The following is a 25,100-nucleotide window of genomic DNA, read 5'->3' as shown; positions in this document are numbered from 1 at the left end:
CGAGTGAAAAAGAAGAGTGACCTCTGTCCCTGCGAACCCACGATCAACTCTTGGCAGCGCAGCGGACACGTTAATCTGATAAAAAATAAAATAAAATAAAACCGGCGCTGATTCCACCCGGAGAAACTTATAGTTTGCAGGTGACAGGAACAGGGTGCACACTGATGCAAGGGGTCGTTATACCAAAAGGTTTGTACCTCTTTGGTCATCTACAGCCAGTGCGAAGCCAGGTGACCGCCCAGTGTGGCGTAAATAAAACGTGCATATAGTTAATTTCAATTTTTGTGTTAAAAAAATATAAAAAAATCAAGTGTAAGACAAATTTCAAAAGGTGACCAGACGTTCCGATTTAGTCAGGACATTCGCACTTTTGACCTCGTGTCCCGCCTGCTCATCAATGTCCGGGCGGGACTCTCGATGTCCCTCTTGTATTGAAAAATCTGATTACCGTACACTGATTCACATCCGTGCCTTTGGTGTTGGCTTTTGCATTTTTGCGTTTTCTTGTTGATCTTTATTTCTTTTTCGTCGCTTCCCCGGGCTCCGCTGTTTGACGAGTAACCAGAAAGATAATGACCTGCCTGCCGATATCTTATTGCACGGTGCCGCTGGTACATCGCTGGTGTCCATCAATCACAACATAGTCCAATCATACAACCCTAGTATGAAGATTACACTCCTCGCACTCTCTTCTAGCAACGAGGTTCCAGTTCTATTTCCTCTCTTATGACCGCTCTACCAATCGTTGAGAACGTTAATCACAGTTCATCGTCCCTCTTAGGGTTGTCACTCTTCACATGTCCAGCCAACTAGAATCCATTAACACAAATATATATATACACACACACGAAGGCCGAACACACTGGCCGTGTCGTTCAGGCGGTTTCCGAGGTCACAGGGGAGGTAATCCGCGGTGACGTCACTGGGATCCTAGCACGTGCTGCTGGGTGTTGAACCAAAATCACGTGGATCACGGAAGGGAGGCGATTCTTCCTTCTCCAGAATGGCTCCAATTCTTCAGCCCATACAATTCAAACCTGTAACACGAGGTTACACTATACTACCTTTCTAAACAATGTTCTTCAATTCACACATCTTTCTCTCTCATGTTTCCAACTTCAAAACCTACGTAAGTACTTTTACCATTTCACAAGAAAGTAACAGAAAAAGATGTCATTAATACAATTTCATAAGTAATAGCAGAAAAAGATGTCATACCTCGTCTAGGCCAGGTTAATCCAACAACGGGTGAGTACCTCGCCCGTCTACTTTACACAAATCTCAACTCGGGAGATTCAACTCGTGACAGGCAAGTCTTCTTCTCTCGGCATCCCGGGCCTGAATAAATTTCTCAACTTGTTCCCGCCAAAACCTACAGGTGAACTGTGTTCACCAAACACTTTCTGTCGCAGTTAACCCTTTCCTGTCTACTGTTTCATTCATTCAGCCATACATTCAACATTCACTTTTAGTCCGTGAGCCACAAAATAGTTAAATAGTCTGAAAAACACGGGAGGCATGGACTGTCCGTGACATCGTCCCTCTTCAGATGTCAGCTGCTTTGGTTACGGTTGTCCGAGTTTCCCCACTTCCCCGTGGCATTAACTTTCCTCCCTACCCTATCCCCACCCCCGGTGACTACACAACAAACCTAGTGATAATGGAATAGACAACAAATAAGTACACAATGGCCTTCACTTGCCGAATTTATTGTGTAAAGTGAAGCTGTTTGAATTCGCTCACACAGGCACGCACGGTGATCCGGACGCACATACAGATTAACACATGAATAGACGCGAACATACACCTACCAACACACAGCAATTTTTCTTCCTTCGAAAGGACATCGAGAGGAAGATTTGCACTGGTAATTTAACATTTTATTTTTCATTATTAATCAAAAGTTTCGTGGAGAACCATTGACAAAGCCAGCATGACAAGAGAACCTTAGTGACAATACTGTAATGTCATCGAAGAATACATTTCTTCTGAAAAGGAAAAAAATATCCCGGCATCGACTATTTTAAGATTTTTTTTTTTCTTTTCAGTAAAGGTGTATCAAAGATTTACTTCTCGTAAATCATCCAAGTAATTTTAACACAAGTACATCCTGACTTTTAACACATTTGAAAGTCTTAATGAAGCATTTACGTTTTAATGGCTAATTTTTAATTTTAATAAAGAAAGTTTTTTTTTTAACCGAAAGCAAATTTAGGTCTTATCTGTGTATATCTTTTATATTTATGTATGTGCGTGCTAGTGTATGCAGATTCTTTATGTAAAAGATTTTTATTCTGAATATATTTATATCGCAGTGGCTGGGATAGTGTTAAGTTTTGCATCAGGAATCGTGAACAGGATTGTTATAACCAGTCAGACCCCCCACCCATCAACGTGTGGGAGACAAAGCATAATTAAAATAAAATGAGCAAAGTCACCAGAGAGCAAGACTACTGCCTGATTGTGTGCAGGGAGACAACCTCGCGTACAGACGGTCACAGTTGTCGGCCTTGAGGCATACGTGGGACAGGCATCGGTCATTTTATTACAAAATTTGATAAAATAATTTTTTGTAAAAATACAGTAAAGGTGACTAGTTCTAGAATAGAAATATGCATTTACACATGAAAAGCGGCGCAAGTAAATGTTTAAGAAATAGAGGTCTGCGAAGACATCTCGGAAACACTATTCTGTTTACCTCCTTTCCTCTTCTTTCATGGGAGCTTTTATAAACGCAACTGTATTTAATAATTATTGAAGATCACTTGCAAAGTAGAGGAATTTTTTACACTTGTTTTGGTACTTATAAAATGTTTTTTTTCAGATTGCACGCAAGATCAATATACTAAAAATATAAAAGTATGTAAATGCTACGAATGTTTTGACAATCTAGAAAATCCACAGTCTCTGACAATATCTTCTTAAAAAGTAATCCATATGTATACACTGTACAAATAGGTATGAAGATAAAATGAAAGACTCAACCGCTGCATACAGGCATGTTCGTGAGATTTCATTGTTAGTTTGATAAAACAAATTATGTCATATAATTTTTTAAACATCCGCAGTGGGTGACAACAATTGTTCATCCCTTTGTCCATGAACATCTTGAAAGAGGGAGAATGTACTTACCCACATATAAATATAATAACAACTAAATCATTAACAGTGTCGTCGGACATCTTTAAACGTAACCTCACTTGATCATCAGTCATTTGTGAAGGAGTGAAGGAGGTAGAATCGAAGTTCAATACCTGGTTCGGTTTTCCGTTCTGTTTATTCCAAAACCACTTTAGATACTGAAAACCTAACGGAGAATTTTAAATTTGATGCATCTGTAAGAAATAAAATATGATCTAATGATGAATTGTGAGTCAAATATTCTGCTGGAGTGACTAAAGGAAGTACTCGGCTGCGTCGGTAGACATAACATCGCACGACTTGTATATAGAGGAAAGTATGTTAGACGATCTGTTCACACCCGTAGTGGAATGAGTTTGTACCACACATTTTGTTTGAAACCACGTGACCACGTGATGAAACGCAGGTGAAAAGAACATCTTAGGGTGAGGTATGCGAGGCAGTTAGGGGTTGGTTCACGTGACTAGATAAGAGTCCGAGGTAGGAACCTTTCCATTGACGACTCTTACAATAAAACGTTTGTCACGTGACTTGAGCGACAAGCTCATATAAGTTTTTGGGTTCGTTGTTGCCTGGCAACGGCTGTTCCGAGAGACGCTGGTATCACCTGTGTAGGTTGAAGACGCGTCAGGCGTTGGCATAGACGTTGACGTCGGACGTAAATTGTTGCGCAGCCACGTAGCAGTAACGGTACTGCGTCTGTTGACAAAGAAAGAACACGGAATGTCATTTGTCAGAGACAGCAACAAATTTTATACAGCTTTACATGTTTGTCTTTGTGGCAGCGAAATATAGAAATAAAGAAAGCTTTCTACCCTCTTTGTGTCGCCACTCTCGCCGCTCTTTGTGTTGGGCGGATGGTGGCAAGATCACAAACCTGTACAGTGTACACTGTCACAAGAATCTGCGAGCATTGAGAACAGTTACCTCTGATGTCACGGCCTCTGGTAGGACGCTCTGTATCTCTCTCACCGTCATGAACACGTCGACATCCTGGTCTAATGTCAGACGACTGAGGATGTTGCATATGGCGCAGAACAATCCACTTCTTAACACTCCATCTCTGCAAAACCAGACACCGCACTGCCACCTTAATTTCCCCATTTTACCACGGGAGGGCAACGATTTACCCTCGCTTCTAAGCAACGACCCCTTATGTCAATTTAGTGGAATATTAAATTTAAGTACTCACTAGAAACAAAAATAAAACTTAACCCAACAGATATCACAGTCCGACATGTTTGAGCCAAAAAAACAAAAAAACCCACAAATAAATAAAATAAAAATAAAAATTAAAAATTAAAAAAAATAAACCGGGGGAAACTGTTTACATGCACTGGATGACAACAGGCTGGGTTTTTTCTGTCTTCGTACGTGCCGCACCCAGTGTCTCGACAAGAAGCATGAGGTCAGAGAAGTCAGAGGGCACCTCCTCCGCCCAGTCATTGTAACGCAGGACACGAACATCACGTGACCATGTCTCACCCTGTGCATGACAACATTAAGAACATGAAGAATGCGGAAGTCGGCTTCCTCACTCACACACACACACGCACCTGCATATATATTCCCACATCGCCAGTGCAGCATTTACATACACATAGGCGCCAATAAACATTTCCTAATGAAAACAAGGGGAGAGAATGACAGATAAAGGCTGCTGATCTTACTTTATTACCAAATTACCCACCTCGAAAAATCCCCCAAACAAAACATGTTTTACATTTTCAAGTATAACCCTTTGTCTTTTGTGTTCGGATGAAGATGCAGATGTTGATTACAAGTTGCAGTGTAAGGATGCACAAGAACAGAGATGCTGATGATGAACTCTTGTACCAGAAGGTTTGTACCTCTTTGGTCATCTGCAGCCAGTGCGAAGCCAGGTGACCGCCCAGCGAGTCCGTCCTCACATGCTGGACCGTGTATGGACCGGTCTGAATGACCCGCTCTTCGTCCGGCCAGTACTTGCAAAAATTCTGAATGAGAAACCATGGATGGACTAGTTTTGATGCTATAGTTGTCAGAGGAGGTTTTTTTTTCTAGAGGATGTCTTTCTGACACCAGTGCTATGGTGTGATCATTTAATTTCTTCAGATTGATGAATGTGCTTTGACTGTAGACTTCGCAAGTAAAACGTGCATGTAATTATTTTAAATCTTTGTTAAAAAAAAAATAATAAAGAAAATCAAGAGAAAGACACAAGTTTCATACATTGTCAGCAAATTAGTTCATACTAAGTTCAGCACAAGAGAAAGCTAATGAACCAGAAAACTCAAACACATTTTTTTTACCTGTACAGAATGCTCTTCGTTCTCAAAACCAAGGGAAACAATAGTACTGACGTCATTTCCGTCAACAAGTCGCCAAAAGTCGACAAGTGTGGCTGGGAGTGGAAGCTGGGTAAGGATATTTCCCCTGAGCTCTTGGTACGACTGGAACACAATAACAAAAAGGTATGTCGACAACCTTGCAAATTTTTTTTGAGATCTTTTTAGCTGACTTTTAGAGAAGCTGTGTACTCAGTCTCAGGTCTTTCAACTTCCGGTTATTTACCATGCAAAACAATCTGTACGATGGACCTTCTGTTGGATACTGGAATTTCTTAAAGACTTCTGAAAGGTGTGTTATCTTGTTTACAATGATCGTGTATTGTTGTGTTTGATGTTATCAGCAACGTTCCTACATATTATTCTTGTTGTTACCGGCATGAACACGGCGTTGATGAACTGGTTCCGTCCTTCAAGGTGAGCTGTCAGGTAGACTAGATGACCGTCAGCTGTGAAAGATAAATAAAAGACGCTCTGGGGCGAATCAAGACTGTCGAAAAAATGTGAGAATAAAATGTTCATATTTAGTTACTGTCACCTGACCAGAAAATACTACATGTATGTCATTTTAGACTTATTGTGTGTACTGCTGCTGTGTTAAATGAAAAAAGGGACTCAGCGACTTTGTAGACAATGACAATTTTTTATTGACGAGAGGTTAAATGAAGATGATTTTTTTTATTTATCTTTCGTCCTTTACGAGGAAAGAAAAAACTAAGTAATTAAGTACTATAATTAAATACTATAAGAATAAGGCACTGGGAGTGTATTAAAATGGACTCACAGGGAAGGCAGTCGGGGTTTCTGTTCTTGGCAAGATTCTCTCTCTGCTTGGCCACGTTGCGAGGGACTTCCGCTGTCAGGGACCTCATCAGCATCAGAGTCTGGGAAGAGGCAAAGAAACCCGAGCATCCGTGAGAGTGTGTGTCTGTGTGGTAGCATAGCCTGCGTGTTCCTGAGTGTGTGCGTGTATGACAACGAGCGATCATATGGACCTGTCCATGTGCATCATTGATACTTGTATTGTTCTTTGTTTTCTGGATCGCCCACGTGTACAGTTCATAAACATTTGTGCCTCAACATAACATCATTAATCTCCTATCTGCTTATAGGAGATAAGAGAATAATACATCAATACTTATTAAACGAATCATAGTGAAAAGGTCAACAGTAAGATGTTTACCCTGAACTCTCTGTCGATGTGGGGTTGATCTCGACGAGCGTTGATTGGCTGAGGGAATGTCACATCAAAGCGATCTAACGGGATGACAGTATCCCGACCCGTGTACGCCTCTAGTGCAGCTTTGTAGAGAAAAATAAACTGATCCTGTTGACAATATCATTAAAAAAAGATTTTTCTATAAAAATCCTTATCTTAAATCTGTCAAATCAAAACATATTGAACAGTTTTTAATGATTTTTGTAATTGTTTATTTTAATCACAGAAATAGTGGATATAAGATACAAGAGAGCTGTCATAAAAATTCTATAAATTTCATGATTACATTAGTTTTAAGTATCGAAAGAAAAGATTCTAGAGAGTAAGCTGCTCTTACGACTGTCTGCACCATGAGGCAGCGTTCACTCCGCATATTTCTCACGATGGTGTCGATGTTCACTTCTGCTTTGTTGATGGCCTGGTCAAAGGCAATGTCGAGGCCGATGTAGGCACCTGTTCTACCGACACCAGCACTGGAATAGCAGCAAGACAATACTTCAACACGAGAAGTATGTGACTTTGTTGGGGAAGTACAAGTAGATAGAAAGCAAATTTATCTAAATTGTATTATCACTGTCAGTAATTTCTATATAATATATACTTAGCATCATGGATCATCTTTTGCCATGTTGTCAGCAATTGCTGTACATATGAAATTTTGATTGTGTGGTTTATGTTTTATATCATGGTATGGCTAAAAATGTCCCCAGGGCTTATAGCCAATAAAATGAAATGAAGAAAGAGATAGGCTGAGACAGGGGGAGATGGGTTATGTGTTTATATATATACAGAGAGAGAAATAAAAAATAAACAAAAAAGCCACATGTTGACAACTGACAATGATAATGTATTGAAAGGCCTTCGGACGTGCGCCATACACATAGCTCGAAACCCAAACCCTCAGCTGTGATGTTTTTATTGTGTTGTGTAATAGCATGTTTATATTGTGTACTTATGAATGCATGAAACACGCCACAAGTGAAGTTAAGGACAGGTAAGGAGGAGGAGCAGGTGAAGGGTTACCTGCAGTGCACCAGAAGAGGGCCGTGGGGGCGGCGGGGGGTCCGTGCACGTGCGAAATGCCAGAAGCTGAGAAGGGAGGCGACTGCCGGCACTCCGTGGTCCGGCCACCCCAGGTAGTGGAACTGCTCCACCTTTCGCTCTACCTGTGGCGGTGAGAACAAAGGCTTTCGAAGATTCAGGACTTGCAGATCAATGATGCGAGAAAAATGAGTTACAAGAAGGTTCTCTATCCTGCACGGTGCATGTCATCCAGCAATATCCTGACAACTTAATTTGCTGGGTTTCCTCTCAGGACTGTTGCTTTATGAGATTTCAAACTTTGACGATGCTCAGTGACTTGAGTGTTTCGTGGTATTAAGATGGATAAACATTAGATATTAGTTTCACAGGTGTTTTTTTTTTCAGATATGACTCAAAAAATTTGTGTTGAACATTACTTTTACCAGAATCATGATCTGTAAAGACCATAAATATAACCGTCCTGTAAAAACATTATTAAGCTTGGTCAAACATTCTCCTGAAATTTGTCCTGTTAAGAAGGACATTAATAATGTGTTCCATTTTCAGTGCGTGCTAAAGAAGTGTAACCTCAGGCATGTAAGGTCTCGTCTGCAACCAGTGTCTACAAAACTATGTCTGGCAGACGACAACGACCACCTACCCCCTCCATGCGGATTATGAACTTCCTGATGGCGAAGTTGGCTCTGTGTCTGACCTCTGACCCAGCGACAGTGACGGGGCCAAAGGTTTCCAAGCTCCCCGGAGAAGGCCAATACTCAAAGCACTTTTCCTGTGACCAGAACGTGTAACCCAGTGTTATAATAAAATTAACAAGAATTATAAATAGTAATTTTTAAAAAGCTCATTTATTCTAGCCTTATAAACAAGCTCATGGCGCTTTAATGACCTTTGTGAACTGATACACTAAATTAAAAATTGCTTTAACCAAAATACTGAGCAGAAAATCAAGTGACCAGAAATATATTGTAAGCTGGTGATGAGCAGAAATATGTGTGAAGCAATAAGCTGAGCAGAGATACTTGTAAACCAATGAACGGATTACAAACATTTATCAGCAGTCATTCAGATTAGCAACAGTTTCTTGTAACGAAATGTTCAAAAAAAGAATTTATTTGCTTTGGTACATTGCTGTTTTATGTACTTACTTTTCCTGCTTCAATCAGCTTGGTTAACATGATGATCTGAGTCACCTGCTCCTGCCACACCATCCGCCAGAAGTCGACCACAGTGTTATCCCGTGGTCCTAAAAATTCAACAAAAGGGAAAAGAGAAAAGCAAGTGAATGATACAATTCTAAGTTAAATTATAGATACCGACATTCGTTCTGAATCATTTCTGATCAAAATTTCGGGTTGCAAAGCTTGCTTTTACCTTTAGCAACAGGACATCTATAACACTCCTTTATAAAATTGAGTATTACCTTTCAGCAGACATTTGATTTCTGTAAATGCTTTAACCCCGCATATATATATATATTTAAAAGAAATAGTCACAGAAGGGGTAATGAAAACAAAGGAAAAACAAATCATGAGTTTAAATTATTGAATAATTAAAACAGAAATCGTTGCCAGCTTACCTTGAGCAGCGATGTATGTTTTTTCATTGTGATATCCCTGTTAAAACAGTAAAATTTTTTATAAATTTTATTTAATAAATTTTAAAAAATTCTTTTGAGATGTCAGCAGGTTTTAGTTATTAGAGATTTTATTAATTTAATCAATTCAAACGGTGTGCACTCCATTTGATATGACCTATACAATACAGCTGTCTTGTCATCTCTCCTACCTCCCTCCCACTTGATATTGCCATTATTATAATTAAACTCAGTAACATTAGGATTCCTTTCAGTGACCATTTCCTGATCACTTCCCATATAATAGTGCCATCTGACACCATAGTTCAAAGAAAATCAGCAATGATAAGAAGAAAAAAATAGTCACGTGATTTTACCACCTAGGAAATGATCTCCTTTCCCAGCTCATTGAATTCTTTTCAAAACTGTATATTCAATGGCTTAGTCAACGAAATAAGTGACTAAACAATGTCGACAGTCAGATAAAACCATTAAGATATCGCTGTCGAAAGTCCTTTAATGTAATCTGTGTCAGAAATAAATATAAACAATTGTTTTTCTTACTGTAATGCGGCTAGCGTTGATATAATCGGTGGCATTGTGTTCACAGTAACCATCGCTCAGAACAACACGATAACTGTCATCTGGTGTCAGAATAATAATTATAATAACAATTAAATGTTTTGAGCAGTGTGATAAAATACTTTAGTTGAAGGGTTTAGTTAAAGATACATGAAACTTTATATCAAATATAATTTTTTTGTTTGCTTTTCGTGAGTGTTATTATTGTTTTGTTGGTGTGGGTGCGTGCGTGTGTTGGTGGGTGTGTACCTTCGTGCAATATCTCTACATTGTGACTATATTACGTGCAGAAGACAGAGTTAATATGAACATCAGAACAACATACGCTCACACATGCACGCACGTATAGACAAGAGCGAATACACACGCAGACATACACACTCGCGCACACATGAACTCTTCTACTCATATTGTTGACCTCCTCTTTCACACTCTGTGTGCCTCACAATGTAACAAAGCAGCCGACGATATATAGATAAACATAAGTAACTTTCATGTACAGTAACATACACGGCAACACAGAAGCAAATCTGTTTTTCTTAAAGTTGACTTTCATCTTGGCTGTGTGATGGTCGTCAGTCAAGCCTTTGGGTAGTTCCTGAAAATGAGCAACAGAGCAACAATTACGACAGTAAACAAAACATAAATAAAAGTAGTTCTGGGACTTTTCAGTCTAAGGGGGTGGGTGGGGAGGTGTTAAAGACCTCACTTCTCTCGGGAACAGTTTTGTGTTATGGCGGTGCCCATCTCTTCCTCCCTGCTTTACCTTTCCCAGCCCTCGATGAAGTCAGGTACCAGCACCACAATAAATAAATAAACAAATAAATAAATAAATGCAGATATATTCGCAAACCAGTGTCCAAAAGTTTACTACCGTCAACTCACATCAAAAACGACCGGAAGTTGCCCAGACGCCAACCGGTCCACGAGGTGGCGCTGTACGCTGTCCAACTGCGGGCCAGACAACTGCTGGAAGGTGGCGTACACGCTTTCGTCATTTCCGTACAGGTTCACGTCGTCACCCAGTGACTCCATGGAGCGGTCAAGGCCGTTATTGTCGTCGTCGATGAGGGTGTCCAGTGAGCTCTCACTCGCCGACTTCGCCAAAGCCACGTTGACGTAGATGTTGTCGGAGGCGTCCTCCCGGAGGATTTGAACTTTTTCGACTTTTTTCCTCGCTGGAGTCTTGTCCTTGGCTTGTCCGTAGTCTGCCTTGCCCGCGGGTGAAGTAAACAAAAACAGAAATAAAACGAACTTTGGTGAAAGGAGCTAGAACTAAGAGAAGAAAATTAACCGACTGTAAATAAGAGGAAAGTTGTGATGGTGAAAAACTTTTTCTTTGAAGCCTAATGGTTGCAAGGCAGTGAAAGCAAATGGTTTACTGTTTCTAAAGCATTACTAATCAAAGGAGTCGAGTCCACTTCTTACACTACTTTACCTTTCATGATAAACTAGGTATTTATTTTGCTGCACAGGAGAGGGGTTCCACCCACCGGCAAAAACAAACCTTGAGTCAGCGACCTTTTGCTTTACAGATGAGCTCACTAATAGGCAGGGTACAGACCCTCCTCGCAAAAAGCGACTAACAAAGAGAGATTCCGGACTGAGTTTCTCACACTAAGACTACGTCAAGAGAAAACAGGTGTCATATACAAAGAAAAAAACAGCGTGTCCGAGACGAGACCTGAACTCCGGCGCTCCTGATTCTAATTGCATTGGTGACAAGCGCTATGCCACTGCGCCACTGGCCCATCATAAAAAAGTTGGAGGGAGACAGGGAATGAGGGGAGGAAGAAGGAGGAGAGAAAACTAGTCTGTGCTATGAAAGACTGAATACAATACAAGGAAATAACATATAGTACACAAGCTGATTTTTTTATCATATTTTTCATGAAAACAATCCATTACTTTGACTCAAATTATTTTGAAAAAAGAGAAGTTAAAATTTCTATTCCCTTTTGTTTTCCCATACACGACGAACTCTAAGACAGAAAAAAACACGATGAAATGCACTTATTTTTATAGAAACAGTTCACAATTTCTTTTCTGAAAAATCGTTCCTTTGGCAACCGAAATAGTTGAAGCCATAAATATTTTGTTGTAATATATCATGTCAGGTTAGAGGAAGGAAAAAATGGGAAAAAGTAGAAAACAAAGACTAGAGAAGGAGTATACTCACTTTCAACAGTTTTAGGAGTGAATGACAAGACTGTTTCTTCCTGTTTGTCGGGGTTGGCGTATATGTGGTTGTTGTGCAGGACAGAATGGTCTTCTGTGGCGTCCTGTCGAGATTGCCGCTTCCTCCTACAATACACATCACCTTTCAAACATTTGCATATTAACATATTAATCATATTAACAACAATATCAATTGGAGCCTGCACCAGAATTCGCATCATATTTTAACTCGGCATCAACGTTTGATGACCGAAAGTACATCTTGCAGTGTTTGTATGATTTATTGCATAATACTCAGCTGACACAGCAAACCGAAGAACAAGTTGTAAAGGGTTGCGATAGAAAAAAATGTCCTGTTTGTCTTTTTGTTAGTTAAAAAATATGCGGTAATTAGTTCTTTAAGATCCGGGTACTTTCGGATTCATAGGTTCAAGAGCAGTTGCGGTGGAGTAGGAGGGGGGGAGTCCTAGAGTATTGTTCATAAACTGGAACAATAAGTACGATGTTAAAATGTTTAGGTTGGTCGTCAATCTCCTAATACCTTTGCTTTCATTTTTGTTTTGCTTTTACAGACTTGCACTAAACCTTAATAACTGCCTCAACCCACCTAAGAAAACCTTGGCATAATATATTGTCATTAGCAGCATCAATAACGACAAGCCATTGAAATCTACTCTAATATAAGGTAGGCAAAGGGTTAAAACTAGACAACATAACACTTCCCCCTTCCTTCACTCACATCCCACAAGATCCCATCCCCCCCCCCTTCCCTCAATGCGAAATCACCGCGAGGTGGAAGCACTTTCCCTTCCAAAAGCAACAACAACAAAATATTAAAAGGTCCAGAGTTTAAACCACGGATTTCAATGCTCAGCCTATTGAGTATACTTCCTCCAGTAGAAATCTTGCCTTTGACCTCTTGCGTTCATAAACATCAAGACTGACATCACGGATATAAAGATAAAGATTCATTGGCATGGACTACTCCTGCCTAGCTTTCCTTTCTAGACACCATGTTCGGAAACAGAAGCTGGCATCATTTAAATTAAACTCTATGGCATCTCGTTAACAGGGACATGAGTCACGTGTCTCTATCATTTTATTTACAGATAATGCGATCTGAGTTATCCTTCTTTTAAAAACTGCTTGTCTTTCTTTTGCCTTATACAACAATCCCCGAGATAAAACTGAGAAGAAAAAAAAAAAGAAATAAAAATACCTTTTGGCGATAACGATGACCACAGCGATGACGATCACAGCCAGGAGAACAGCGCCAACGACAACACCAATGATTAACGCTTTTGGTGTACTTTCACTTGGTGGTTCAAGACCGATAACTGCAAAATCAAGGAAGTAGCTCATGTGATTAATTTAACAGAGGGAAACGAAAACTGCAAGACAGAATCAGGAAACCAGTACAATAGCCTCAAGGAAAGTCGACTTATTAGTAACATCTGTAATGGGTAATGCATACATATAAATAAGCATGGCTTGACAAAAAGAATTATCCTTCCTTCCAAACAAAGACCTTTTTCTCGAAAGATCCTTGAAATAAACTAGTTAATGTAGCATTTCGCTCAAAAAAACTAAGGTCAGTGATGTTAACACGTGTGTCTAGAATCCTGGGCATTTGCTTCTCTCATATATTTTATTGCCTCGTAATAAATTATTCGGTATATGCGTAGGTACAGGTAGGTCCTGGGGAGGGATGGGAGTGATACCTGCTTGACAAAGATCGCCTTCGAAGCCATCAGCACAGCCGCCCTCGCACCTGCCGTCGTCATGGCGACAGGGAGCCGACGAGCTACAGTTGCCGCAGTTCTGGGCACAGTTTTTTCCAAATTTTCCATCTGGACACTCTGCAAGAGCGGTGGACACTAGGTAAACATCATGGTTCATATTAAGGTATTGTTAATATCATGGATGTTGTCGGAGAAAAAAATGATGGATCAGAAGTTTATTATTTGTGATAAGCTTGGTTCTACCTGCAAACCAACCGTATGTCTCATCTACTCATATATCTTTCTACTTTGACCTTTCACCTTAACCATGGCTTACCTGTTTCCTCCCTCACCTGTGGCTTCATCTCTGGCCTGTACCAGCATACACTCGTCCCAAAAGTCACCAGTCATCTGTATCACATTCACCCGTGTCATCCCTCACCTGAATATCACTCACCACTCACCTGCCACACATTTGTCGGGCATCCAGCCAGCGAGACAGCCGTGTACACACTGCCCCGTGAGTCGGTCACATGACCCATCATTGTCACAGTTCACACACTTCCGGTCACATGCATTCCCGTGCTTGCCCGTGACGCAGTCTGTTGAAACCAAATACACAAAGTGAACGCCACGGAAAATGTGTTGAAAGCAGGAAATAATAAAATGAACCGACAGGCAACCACGCAAGAAACAAGTGCTAGCCAGAGGATGACACTATGACAAACATGAACTGACAGTTCGTCGTCATGGGCACTGATGCTTGGACCGGAAATAAGACTCTCATGCACTCGACTCTTTGTGAACAAACGGGGTAAAGAGATGATTGTTTAAAGAGCAAACTCGTAGCCACTTCAGCGATAAAACACTTGTTTACAAATTTATGTATTTTTTTTTTACCTTGGCACAATGAGCCAACGAAGTTGGTTTTACAAGCAGCACAAGCACCGGAACTGACGTCACACGCTTCCCCATTGTTGCACTGACCACACGTAAAAGAGCAATTTTCGCCGTAAGTTCTTGGTCTGCAACCTGAATTATAGAACAACACAAACATTTGAACTTTTGTTATTTGATGGACAATTGGTAGACAACTGATCTTTCAAAGGAGAAACAAGTAATGCAAGCCCCAGCAGTTCAGTCCTGGTCGGACAATTTTGAATTGAAAGAAAAGAGTCAACTATATTCAACCATACACCCCTCCCCCCAAAAAAAAGCAAACCTCAGTGTATGAATTGTTTATCCTGATAAAATAAAGTTTGAAACTTCAAAGAACAGCAAAGTTCTTCATCTTCCTCTTTATTATTGTGTTCGCTGTTGTTTTCATCGTTATCGTTATTGTCTTCATCTTCAACATCTACATGGTTATCCTCTACCGTCAGCATCACGATCACCACACTACAAACAGTATATCAGTAAACTCGCTCCTCCCACAACCACTTAAAGCTCGCTCCAATCATCATCAACTGTAACGGAACCTACTCTTGAACCACTCAACACTCGTCAGTGTCACGAGCCGATGTTTCGTCACCAGCTTCTTCCTCTTGCACCATCAGCCCACGCCCTACACGTGTGACACCATCACACCTTCACGGTTTTCTGAATAGCTCTAGTCACCAAACTCAGTAACCAGTGACGTCACACTTTTCACATGTCCACTTGTCCAGTCATCGGTTATACTTACTTTCCCACCGACCACCATCATTATCACAAGTCTCACAGGATTAAATCTCACTTGTATCGCAATAGGAAAGCTGCCATCCTGCTTGGCAACCGCCCGGACAGACACCAGTTGTGACGTCACACGGGTCGCCATTCTTGCACTTTCCACATCGTCCTCTGCATTCCACTCCATAGGTCCCGCTGTCACAGGCTGATAAAGAGGCATAGCAACCACACAGGTCTTTAATCTCACAGTCCGACCTTTAACAATGCACACCTTTAACTACTTTTGAAATAACTACATTTATCCACAGCTTTGAGTTCTCAATGTCCAGCAGAGAATTCCCACCACTTAAATTATTATTTTTTTTAAAGATTTATAGAACATTTTATTATTCATAGTTTTTTTTTAAAGTTCAGAACATTTTAATAGCCAGAATTAAAATACAAACCACACGACAGAAATCAGTTTGTAAATATAGATGTGTTTGAGTACAAAATAGTAATTTAACAAAAACATTTTCGTAATACTGTTGATACAAATTATGATACGTGGAAAAAAACTATTGAAATTATTAGGATTGTGTGTAAAGACACACAAATTTGAAGCAAAAATTCAAAATTTATTTTTACTAAATTAAAATAACCAATCGGAACTAAAAAAAATTGAGCCGATGGAATTTTAAAAATTGTCAAATAATTGTGGTGAAAGCTGACTATATCATCTAGATACTTACTTTTGTTGCAGTAAGCTGTCGTATATCCTACAGCGCACCCACTTTCACACACACCTGTCGTTCCGTTGCAGGTAGATAAACTGCACTTGCCGCATGTTTGCTGACAGTTGGGGCCAAAAGTGCCAGCTGAACACGCTGCAAGGGGGAAAAGACAGATGGAAGTAAAATAGTTTCATACCTTTGGCTACCATGCCATCAACGACAACCACAACCACAGCCACAGCCACGGCCACAGACACACCAATCAGAATTATCTCTTGATGACTACAGAATAGTTTTCAATGTCCGTATGCGCTACATAATACATTGTTAAAATAGAGAGAACGAAAAAAAAAAGAAAAGAGTGTGAGAAGGTGTGAGAAGGTGTGAGAAGGTGTGTGAGTGGGTGTGGGAGCAGATTGAATATATATGAGAAGGTGTATCGCTATGTCCATGGACGGTCGGAGAGAGATATGGTTGGTGGATGCCGTGGATATTGAACTTAACTAATAGTTGATCATTGTGCTTTCCTTACTTGTGTTACAACTGAGACCCATCCATCCGCTCTGGCAGCCATCTGGACACCTTCCGGTGGTGAAATCACAGGCTGAGTTGTCTTTACAATGACAGGTCTGGTTACAGGACAGACCGTAGAAGCCATCTTCACAACCTGCCAACCCAAACAATGAGCAGTCATGAATGATGACCACGTCTTCGCTCATAAGGATCTTGAATGAAGCGATTGATCTTCATGATGTTTCTTATAGTCTAAAGCAAAGCAGAGCTATATACAGATGATGCACCAAAACTGTTAAACCATGGACATCGATCATTAAGCTCAAACTAAATAATGACAGAAAATAAATTATTCAACAGTGATCATAACGTAAATTGTCCTCCTCCTCCTCACCTCTCTCTCTCTCTCACACACACACACACACCTCACACACATACACACACGCATCCAACTGTCAGACCAAAGACAATAGTCTTGAAAACAAGTTATCTACTCTACAATACTTACCATTAGAGCAGTAGCCATAATATTGGTCACAGGTAGCGTTTTCCTTGCACCTGCATAACTGGTCGCATGTTGGTCCGAACCGACCTGGAAGACAGACTGAAAAAGACTGGACAGTGAGATGTTTGGAATTCTTGAAATGAATAAAGCAACATTCCCTTTATTCCAATATTGATGATATTGCTTTTTCCCTGAACGTACAGATGCAAACAAGTGTAGGAAATACAGAGGGGAGGACAAATCAAAAAAAGAAGACACTAGTTGTGACAAGTCTCTAGCTGCTGTTAGAAAACACTTCCTAGCTCTAGAGCTGTAAGAGGAATGGCAGCTACAGAAATAAGTATTTGTCTTCGTAGCTGCGATCCGTAACAAACATTAGGAGGAAGAAAATCTGGACAAGGGGAAGACAACAGTCAGGATGATGCGACTTATTTGAGGGGTTACCTTGTTTGTTTGTTATCCTCATTATTCCTCTTTCAATATTTAAATAACTGTTCAGGGTTAACTTTTAATTTCATTCTTCCCGTGGCTTACCCCAGACTTGAAACTCGCAGAAGTTTAAGAAACTGTTTTCCTTGACCAAGGTGACCGTGCGTCCTCTTGTAGGAATGTTGCATGTCACCTCGATTTTGAGTGGAAAATTGTTGTATGGAAAGGTGTAGCACGGTTGATTATCTACATAAATTCTTGCCCCACGGATCCTGTCAGAGTCTGAAAGAAAATAAATGAATGAATTTAATGAGTATGGATTTATAAATAAATAATAATGGGCGTTTGGGATCTTCTATCTCCGTCCAGACAGTTGAAGTGAGGATCAAATAAATCTGTTTTATTTCGAATGTGCCATTGAAAAAGGAGAGATCAGTCGATGGGCAATGAGACGTATCTGAGCCGGCAACTTGTCAGGTTTGTTGTAGGGCTTATACATGATTGTTATTTGTATATCGGGGTGGAATTCTATAAGTTTAGTATCTGTTTATGATTAGTATCGATGTTTAATTAACGGATTTTGGATGTTAACTGTGTAGCAGTGAGATTGCTGTCTCCATTCTCTTTCTGTTGCTCCTTCTCTTTCCCTTTGTTCTACTCTCCTCTGTCAATCTTCTCTATATTCTCAGTTAATCGCAACTAGGCCCCGATTAGAGCAGGATGGCACGGTTACAATACAAAAGCAAACTAACATGTTTCGTGCTCGTGTGGAACGTTTAAGGATCCGGTTGGCCATAAGAGGTCCGAGGGTGTCAATGGTTATCCGCCTTACCTCCATAGTTTAAGTGTATTGTAAGAGATAATTGGAGAGACAGACGTACCAGAAATAAAAGCCATCAGGATTTGAATGTCATCAAATGACACTGGAATGTATAAAGCTTGAAAAAGCTTTGAACATTTATTTATATTACTCACTTGTGTCCCGATTGTATATAGTGATTCTCGACACGGGGTAGATGGTTCCCAGGTCGACCCACCAAGAAGTGTTGTATTCGGGCCTGGTATGGACACAGTTTGGAGAATCAGGGTAATCACTGATGGGTCGAAATGTTGTTCCTGTGTTTCCATTGACGGCAAGGCATGGTGGCCCGGATTTTTCTCCATCGCCACTAGATGTGTACAAGGAACTGCTGTAAGCCTGTTTTCCGAGGGCTACGTTTTCTGGAAAAGCGACAACAAAAACACACACCATGATGTTGTATGCTAATTATATGTCATAGGTGCACTTTATTTTAATCATTAAAACAAACAGATGACGATTCCTGTGTTAGATGCCTCTAAATAGGGTAATTCGCATACTGTTACCTGTTCATAGCTACACTTCGAATATACTCTACTTGTATTTCTCTCTAGAAATTGCTAGTCTCGTCTCACTCTTTCAACGTATGTGCGTACATGTTTGTGTATGTTCATTTGTCCCTGTGTGCACTCATGTGTGTGTGCATGTGTTTGTCTTTGTTATTCTTATTTTATTTCTTTTAATTTCTATAAATTTTTACTTAACCTCTTTTCTCGTATTCTGATTGTCTCTTACCTTCTTTGCAATTAGGGACTGGGGCACATTTCCGACTGTAGTCACAACCTCCAGGACAACTAGAGCAATAGTCCTCTGCAACATCACACATTTTATATTGAATGCCAAAATTTCGATATTGGAAGTCTTTTTAAAATACAAAATGAAGAAATCCTCCTTATTGAATAGCTGAAACAAAAGCTACTGTGAACACCTAACTTCTACGGGAAAAACACTTTCAACAACAACAACAACAACAACAACAACAACAACAACAACAACAACAACAACACTGTATAATATTTAGTGCCATATAGCGAGAATGAGCATTTATACATTGCTTGATTCTCCTCCTCCCTCCTTCAACCCACTTACGATGACACCCGACAGCTTTCAAGAATCCTTTTATACGAATGTATACACAGCAACACATCTTAAAACACACAACAGCACAAAGTAAAACACAGTTTATGTGTGAATGTTCTAGTTGTAAGCTTTAAACAAACCAAAAACATCGTGAAAAGTCTTGAGAAGAAACCGGCTTGTCATGTTGGGTATTTTAAGAATTTGTATTTGGACTGGTCCGACAAAATTGTTTATTAATCAAACCCGAAATGAAGGTTTAATTCCTTGAGGATGAATGAGTTCTCGACAAAAAAAAAATCGCTCATTCAGATAGTGCGCTTCCTGAGTTATATATCTATATATCTATCTATACTTTTCCCTGAATTCTTGAACTACATTCTCTCTACAGATTTTAACTTTCCCAGCATCTTAATACATATTTCTGTACATATTAGTGTACTAATAAGGCTAAAAAGGGTCTTCTCGATGTAATCAGAAAAAAAAAACGTGTTTGGAGAAACGTGGCGGAGCGGAAAATAAAACGAAAGATCAGTAAAGTTCCGGTACAAAACTAACGTCGATAAGTTTCGCGATGATGAAATTTTATTTTATTCGTTAACTTTAATTTTTTTTCTTTCAGGTAAAGCTGTAGATGGGAGTTAAGGTTACTGAGGCCGCATTGTGACCTGTAGTAGCCTCTGACCTATATTGACCTTTTCCAAGATCTTTGTGTCTCTCGGATGTGTGCCACGCCTGTGTTTACTCTGTTAACTGTCGCCAGCCCCTCCAGTGCGTGACGTCCGGATGTCAACCACCAACGGTTTGCTGTTGACCGTTACGGTGACACTTATGAAGCAGCTGTCACGCTGCCTTGCACAGACATCCGGCAACAACAGTTTAAACAAGTGTATAAAGAGACCCCGTGTCATGCATTTGACAACTGTAAATAATAACAACAACGATAACAATAATAAGCAGACACGAATGAAATGGTTGGTACGTTTTCATTAGCAGGGAAGTATCGAGGATCTGAAGATTGCAGACAAGATACAGTCAATGAATAAGAATAAAGTTTTTTCCCCTAATTTTTCTATTTTCAAGAAAGTTAAAAAACGATATTGATAGCAACAACCACACAATTGTCTTTATTTCTTTAAAAGTTATTTAGTAACTGGAGAAATTTTACGGCAAAAGGCGACATTCTGCCAAAGCTAAAAAGCCATCCGCAAAATGTAAGTGCAACTATCTAACCATCTAACCCTGAGTGCTGATCATTTTACTGTGCATCCTTGAAGGACTAAGAAGAACCACAAAGATGATGAGATGCCAAGCAGTGAAGCGCATCCTGTGATATCGCGGTGTTTGTTAAAGGCTTACTAGAGTCTGCTTTTATTTTAAGTTCGTACAGGACTTGTCAAGACCACAGACAGGAGGCCTTTCGTACACTACATCGATATCACAGTGAGTGTTGATGTAGATACTTTGTTGCCTACGATCAAAGTCCACTTAAATCTACATTGTATATAAAGTGGTTAAGCCAGTGTTTTCTGATAATCTCATAACAATGAGAATCTATCTGTATTCTGACTATTTAACCTCACGAAGATAAGAACTGTCTAAAAAAAAAAAAAGAAAAGAAAAAATATTGTCACGGGGATCGTATTCTTGTGGAAACCTTTGTCATTTCCTCCGGGGTCATCAATGAATTTGAAGCAAGCGAGTTCTTGAATGTTGCGAAACAGTGAAGGTGACATCCCATTAGGTGTCACGGGAGGGGAGGAGACAGGTAACTAAGGGGGCAAGAAAGGTCAAAGAGCATGCTCTGTTTGCTGTACCGCCCGTCTATTGTACCTGTCTAACAACTATTTGCGACACGGACGTGAGCTTCGAGTTGAGTTTGTGTAGTCTCGTTGCACCCATTCCCTTTCTGAAGTTGCCTTTGCTTGGCAAAGGAGTGGCATAGGTACAGGTTCATTTCGCTGCCGTTTACATTCCTTCTGCAAACTAAGTCTTCCTTGAGGCTTTGATCACGGTTTGCATTGGTGTGTGTGTGCACGCGTAAATTTGAAAGCAGATGAAAAGTAGCACATCGAGTTCTCTGAAAGATCGTCAATGTTTCTGTTGTAACAAGACCAGTTTTGTGTCCCATTCAGCAGAGAGAACACGAGGGCTGTGAGTTACCATCCCTTACGTCAGAGGTGTCACGAGAGTTATCTCCGGTAGGATTAGGAATTACGGGATTAGTGCCCATACCAAGCCTGCAACACTATTTTCTCCAGATTAGTCACACCCAAAGACAAGACTGACAACAGGACATGACAGGTACCATGACTGTCACCATGACTGTCACCAAGCTTATCAGCGCGGGAAGGGTGAGGGAGGAGCAAATGGAGAGAAAACTGTAACTGACTAAAAGAACACGGAAGGGCGTTCCCTCCGGTGAAAAATTCAAAATATTATTTAAAATAACAATAAAAGTTTCTTCTTCGATAGTGTCACCATCTTAAATCGTTTCCAGACAGGGGTGAAGGAAGCTGTTTACATCCACAGAGACCAGTAGTGACACCACCTACCCTTAGTCTACAACAGTCTTCAGTCACGTGCTCAGGATAGTGAGCACTGAACAAACCACAGCAGTCATTGGGCTTTCAGCTGAAGCAAGACCAAGATGAAGAAGGAATGTGAATACATGTCGAAAGCTCTCGTGAGAGCTGCTTTTTATCCCAAGTGTAAAGGCTCTGCCACAGTTTCACGCCCTTTGTCTCGGGAAAACCACTGCCTCCTTCCTTTCATTCAACTCAGTCGAACAGTGTGTGCAGTGGGATTGTGGGAGGGATGGAGAAGGCAGGTGAGTCAGAAGGGGGCTCGAGCACGTCGCGCACTAAGGACTGTTGTTACCTGTCCCTCCCTTGCATACCTAATAAAGTCAGGTGTGTGTGTGTGTGCGAGAGAGAGAAAGATAATTATATATATACCGCCCAGCGTGGCCTATGTCACGCTTGAACGGATGGTCAGGCCTGTCTCGTAAAAAAAACCGAGAAATATTTTCTTGGAGAAGCGGCGAAGATGTCCTTGTTCATTTACGATCTGGTTTCACAGAGAGAAAGCTAAGGCTGCGAAACTCTCTTCGAAATGAAGTGTTTAATGTTAGTAATTTCAGAAAAAAACGAAACGTGTGTGTATGTGAGAGGCGAGAGGTGTAGAGAGAGAGAAAGGTGTGTGTTGTGGAGACAGGCGTGTTTTGTTATGTGTGCTGCGTGACCCTGTGTGTGCTTGCTCTATCTCTAAATCCACCTACATGCATATGTGTGTATATATAATAAATTATACACAGAGAAGGAGAAGGGTTATATTTATGCCAGCACAGAGACCAAAACAGGATGTCGGCACAATATTGTACACACAAACTGTCTCCTCAACCAAACCCTCCGACTCTCACACAACGACGTTGACAACAATATCAAGATGTACCACCTACCTTCAGCCGACGAGGTGCACAACAATCCATACATCCACACCCGCACTACAATCACCCACAGGCCCTTGTTCGTGTTCATAGCGACTGACTTCTTCAGACACATGGTGCTTTGCGTATGTTGGCCGTTAAAAACCGCCCCGCAACCGGGAAGTTGATTTGACTGCGTGTCCGTCACAGGTCACCGACAGCATCCCGCTCACTTTTCATCGGCGAGGTGGGGAGGACACGACTGCCGGACTTGGCTGAGACGAAAGTCTAGTCTAGAGACTATAAAATAGAGAAAAAAGACTGGAGAAACCCAGACCAGGTTAACTGCCAGGGTTGTGCAGATAGACTCACCTGCTTGAGTAAACCGAGTCCCGTTGTTGTACGAGGGTAGCCCGATAGCGCAGTGGTAGCAACCCGACTCAAATACCGCTGTCGCTGGTTCTGATGTTACTTTTGCCTTCTTCTTATCGTGAAATCATCCTTAGAAAGCTACTTTCCTGCTAAGTAAACCAGTGGGCACGATCAGGTACATTTGACATGCTGCCTAACCGTTGTCAGAGAACACAGTCCAGCCTAAGTAATACAAAATCGAACATTTTAAAAAAATTTAGAAGATGGTTTGTTTTCCATAATCAAATAATTATAGCTCCTCGATGCATTTTAATTCGTGAAAATGTCTTTTTTAAAAGTGTTTGCTTGTTTGTTATCAGTGAGATTAATTACATCATCTTACAGAGAGTTTGGGTGGAGTTTTCTTTCTTTAGCAATATTAAGTGTTAATTATTGTCATCACTCGAGGATGCAGCGGTGACCTAGACTATATGGCGCGTGTGTTCGGCTTATTTAAAATGAGGTTTTAGAAAGAATGTGCTATATACTATAATAAAGCGAGACTGTCGAGGCACTCAAGTAACTGTCCATCAATCACAAAGACACAAGACAACGCTCCACTGACAGAAGGGGAAAAGGAAGTACGACCCTGACGACCTGAACAAAGGCGAAATCCTGAATGTTACGGGTTTCCGCTGCAGCTTCGTGGCAAATACTGAGGTCGGTTGTTCGACTGGGGCCATAGCCACGAAAAAGACCTAGGTATAAGTACCACGAAGTTATCTATACCTATTGTCACCCACAGGACTACGGGGCGGAGTATGGTAGAGTGTTTGTGTCTAAAGGTGCGCCTTAGAAGTATGTACATGTACTCGTGCACCTTTGTGACAGAGAGAGAGAGAGCCTGTATGTGTTCATGTATGTGTGCGTGCGCACTCGCCCCAGAAATTGTGGTTTTACCTCTGGTATAAAGCTACTCCCGTGGTATCGAGACCTCTAGCTCGTGCACACGACCCCAGCTGCAAGGAACATCCGTCGCACGTCTGTGCTATAAACTTCGTTATAAAATGCGCACACTGAATATTTCTGGGTTTGATGATGATGTTGGTTAACGGTACACTCGTGATGGGACACCTGCTTCAAAGCAAAGAGTAGACTACTAAATTTCATTCAAAAAATTAAGCTCATGGGATAAACATGTTCAGTGAAGCTCATGTCCATTGTTACTTGTCGTATGTTAAAAATACACAATAAACAATGTTGGTAATATAACATTATTTGTCCAAGGTAAATGAGTGGGACATCTACATCACCGTATGCTACATTATCTACGAGAAAATGCACCATCTCGGTCTAATGTTACCTTGATAGGGCGTCTTTAAAATGACTTCAATGTTCCAACAGACAAACATTAATGAGTTTCCTCTGTGCTTGCTTTCACTTCTCTATCATCTGAGGAAAGTTGTGACTGCATGGCAGGAAGAAACCGCCCTGTCTGAACATAACCGAGTGAGAAATATGAAGACTTCCGGTTAGCCTGGTGTAGTAGTAATAATAATAATAACAACAACAACAACGATTTAATTGCTGATTTGTATAGCGCTTTCCTCACCGTTAAAGGCGGGCACAAAGCATGAGGCCTGACTGTCCATGTTCATGGTGATGGAAGCTACAGCAAAGTGGGAGAACAGTCTCATGTTGTAGTTGCTTGGTAAATACAGCTTCTTTATGTACATAAGACATCTCGTGATGTAAGTTTTTTTTTAGACCAAT

At 40.6% G+C, this 25,100-nt stretch overlaps 2 protein-coding genes across 8 annotated transcripts in view; one reads left to right on the top strand and one right to left on the bottom strand.

Annotated features, from left to right (window-relative positions):
- Window positions 1–25,100, top strand: part of LOC112572607 (neuroglian-like) — a 170,281-nt gene that overhangs the window by 65,202 nt on the left and 79,979 nt on the right. The gene's annotated exons all lie outside the window — the stretch shown is intronic.
- Window positions 1,689–23,543, bottom strand: LOC112572608 (receptor-type tyrosine-protein phosphatase kappa-like). The gene is made up of 29 exons (XM_025252365.1): window positions 23,010–23,543; window positions 19,208–19,282; window positions 18,589–18,834; window positions 17,719–17,895; window positions 17,188–17,283; window positions 16,699–16,833; window positions 16,185–16,319; window positions 15,521–15,658; window positions 14,686–14,817; window positions 14,250–14,387; window positions 13,786–13,923; window positions 13,284–13,401; window positions 12,066–12,190; window positions 10,772–11,094; window positions 10,397–10,484; window positions 9,869–9,948; window positions 9,308–9,344; window positions 8,877–8,974; window positions 8,372–8,500; window positions 7,711–7,853; window positions 7,025–7,160; window positions 6,652–6,795; window positions 6,253–6,352; window positions 5,844–5,917; window positions 5,433–5,573; window positions 4,992–5,117; window positions 4,473–4,627; window positions 4,069–4,204; window positions 1,689–3,840 (listed from the first exon to the last, which is right to left on the bottom strand). Exons 1-29 carry the CDS (start codon window positions 23,110–23,112, stop codon window positions 3,769–3,771), a joined length of 3,738 nt encoding a protein of 1,245 aa, XP_025108150.1. The 5' UTR covers window positions 23,113–23,543; the 3' UTR covers window positions 1,689–3,768.

This window comes from Pomacea canaliculata, linkage group LG9 (genome assembly GCF_003073045.1).
Source record: "Pomacea canaliculata isolate SZHN2017 linkage group LG9, ASM307304v1, whole genome shotgun sequence".
Classification (NCBI taxonomy): domain Eukaryota; kingdom Metazoa; phylum Mollusca; class Gastropoda; order Architaenioglossa; family Ampullariidae; genus Pomacea; species Pomacea canaliculata.
This window is presented reverse-complemented; position numbering and strand designations above follow the sequence as displayed.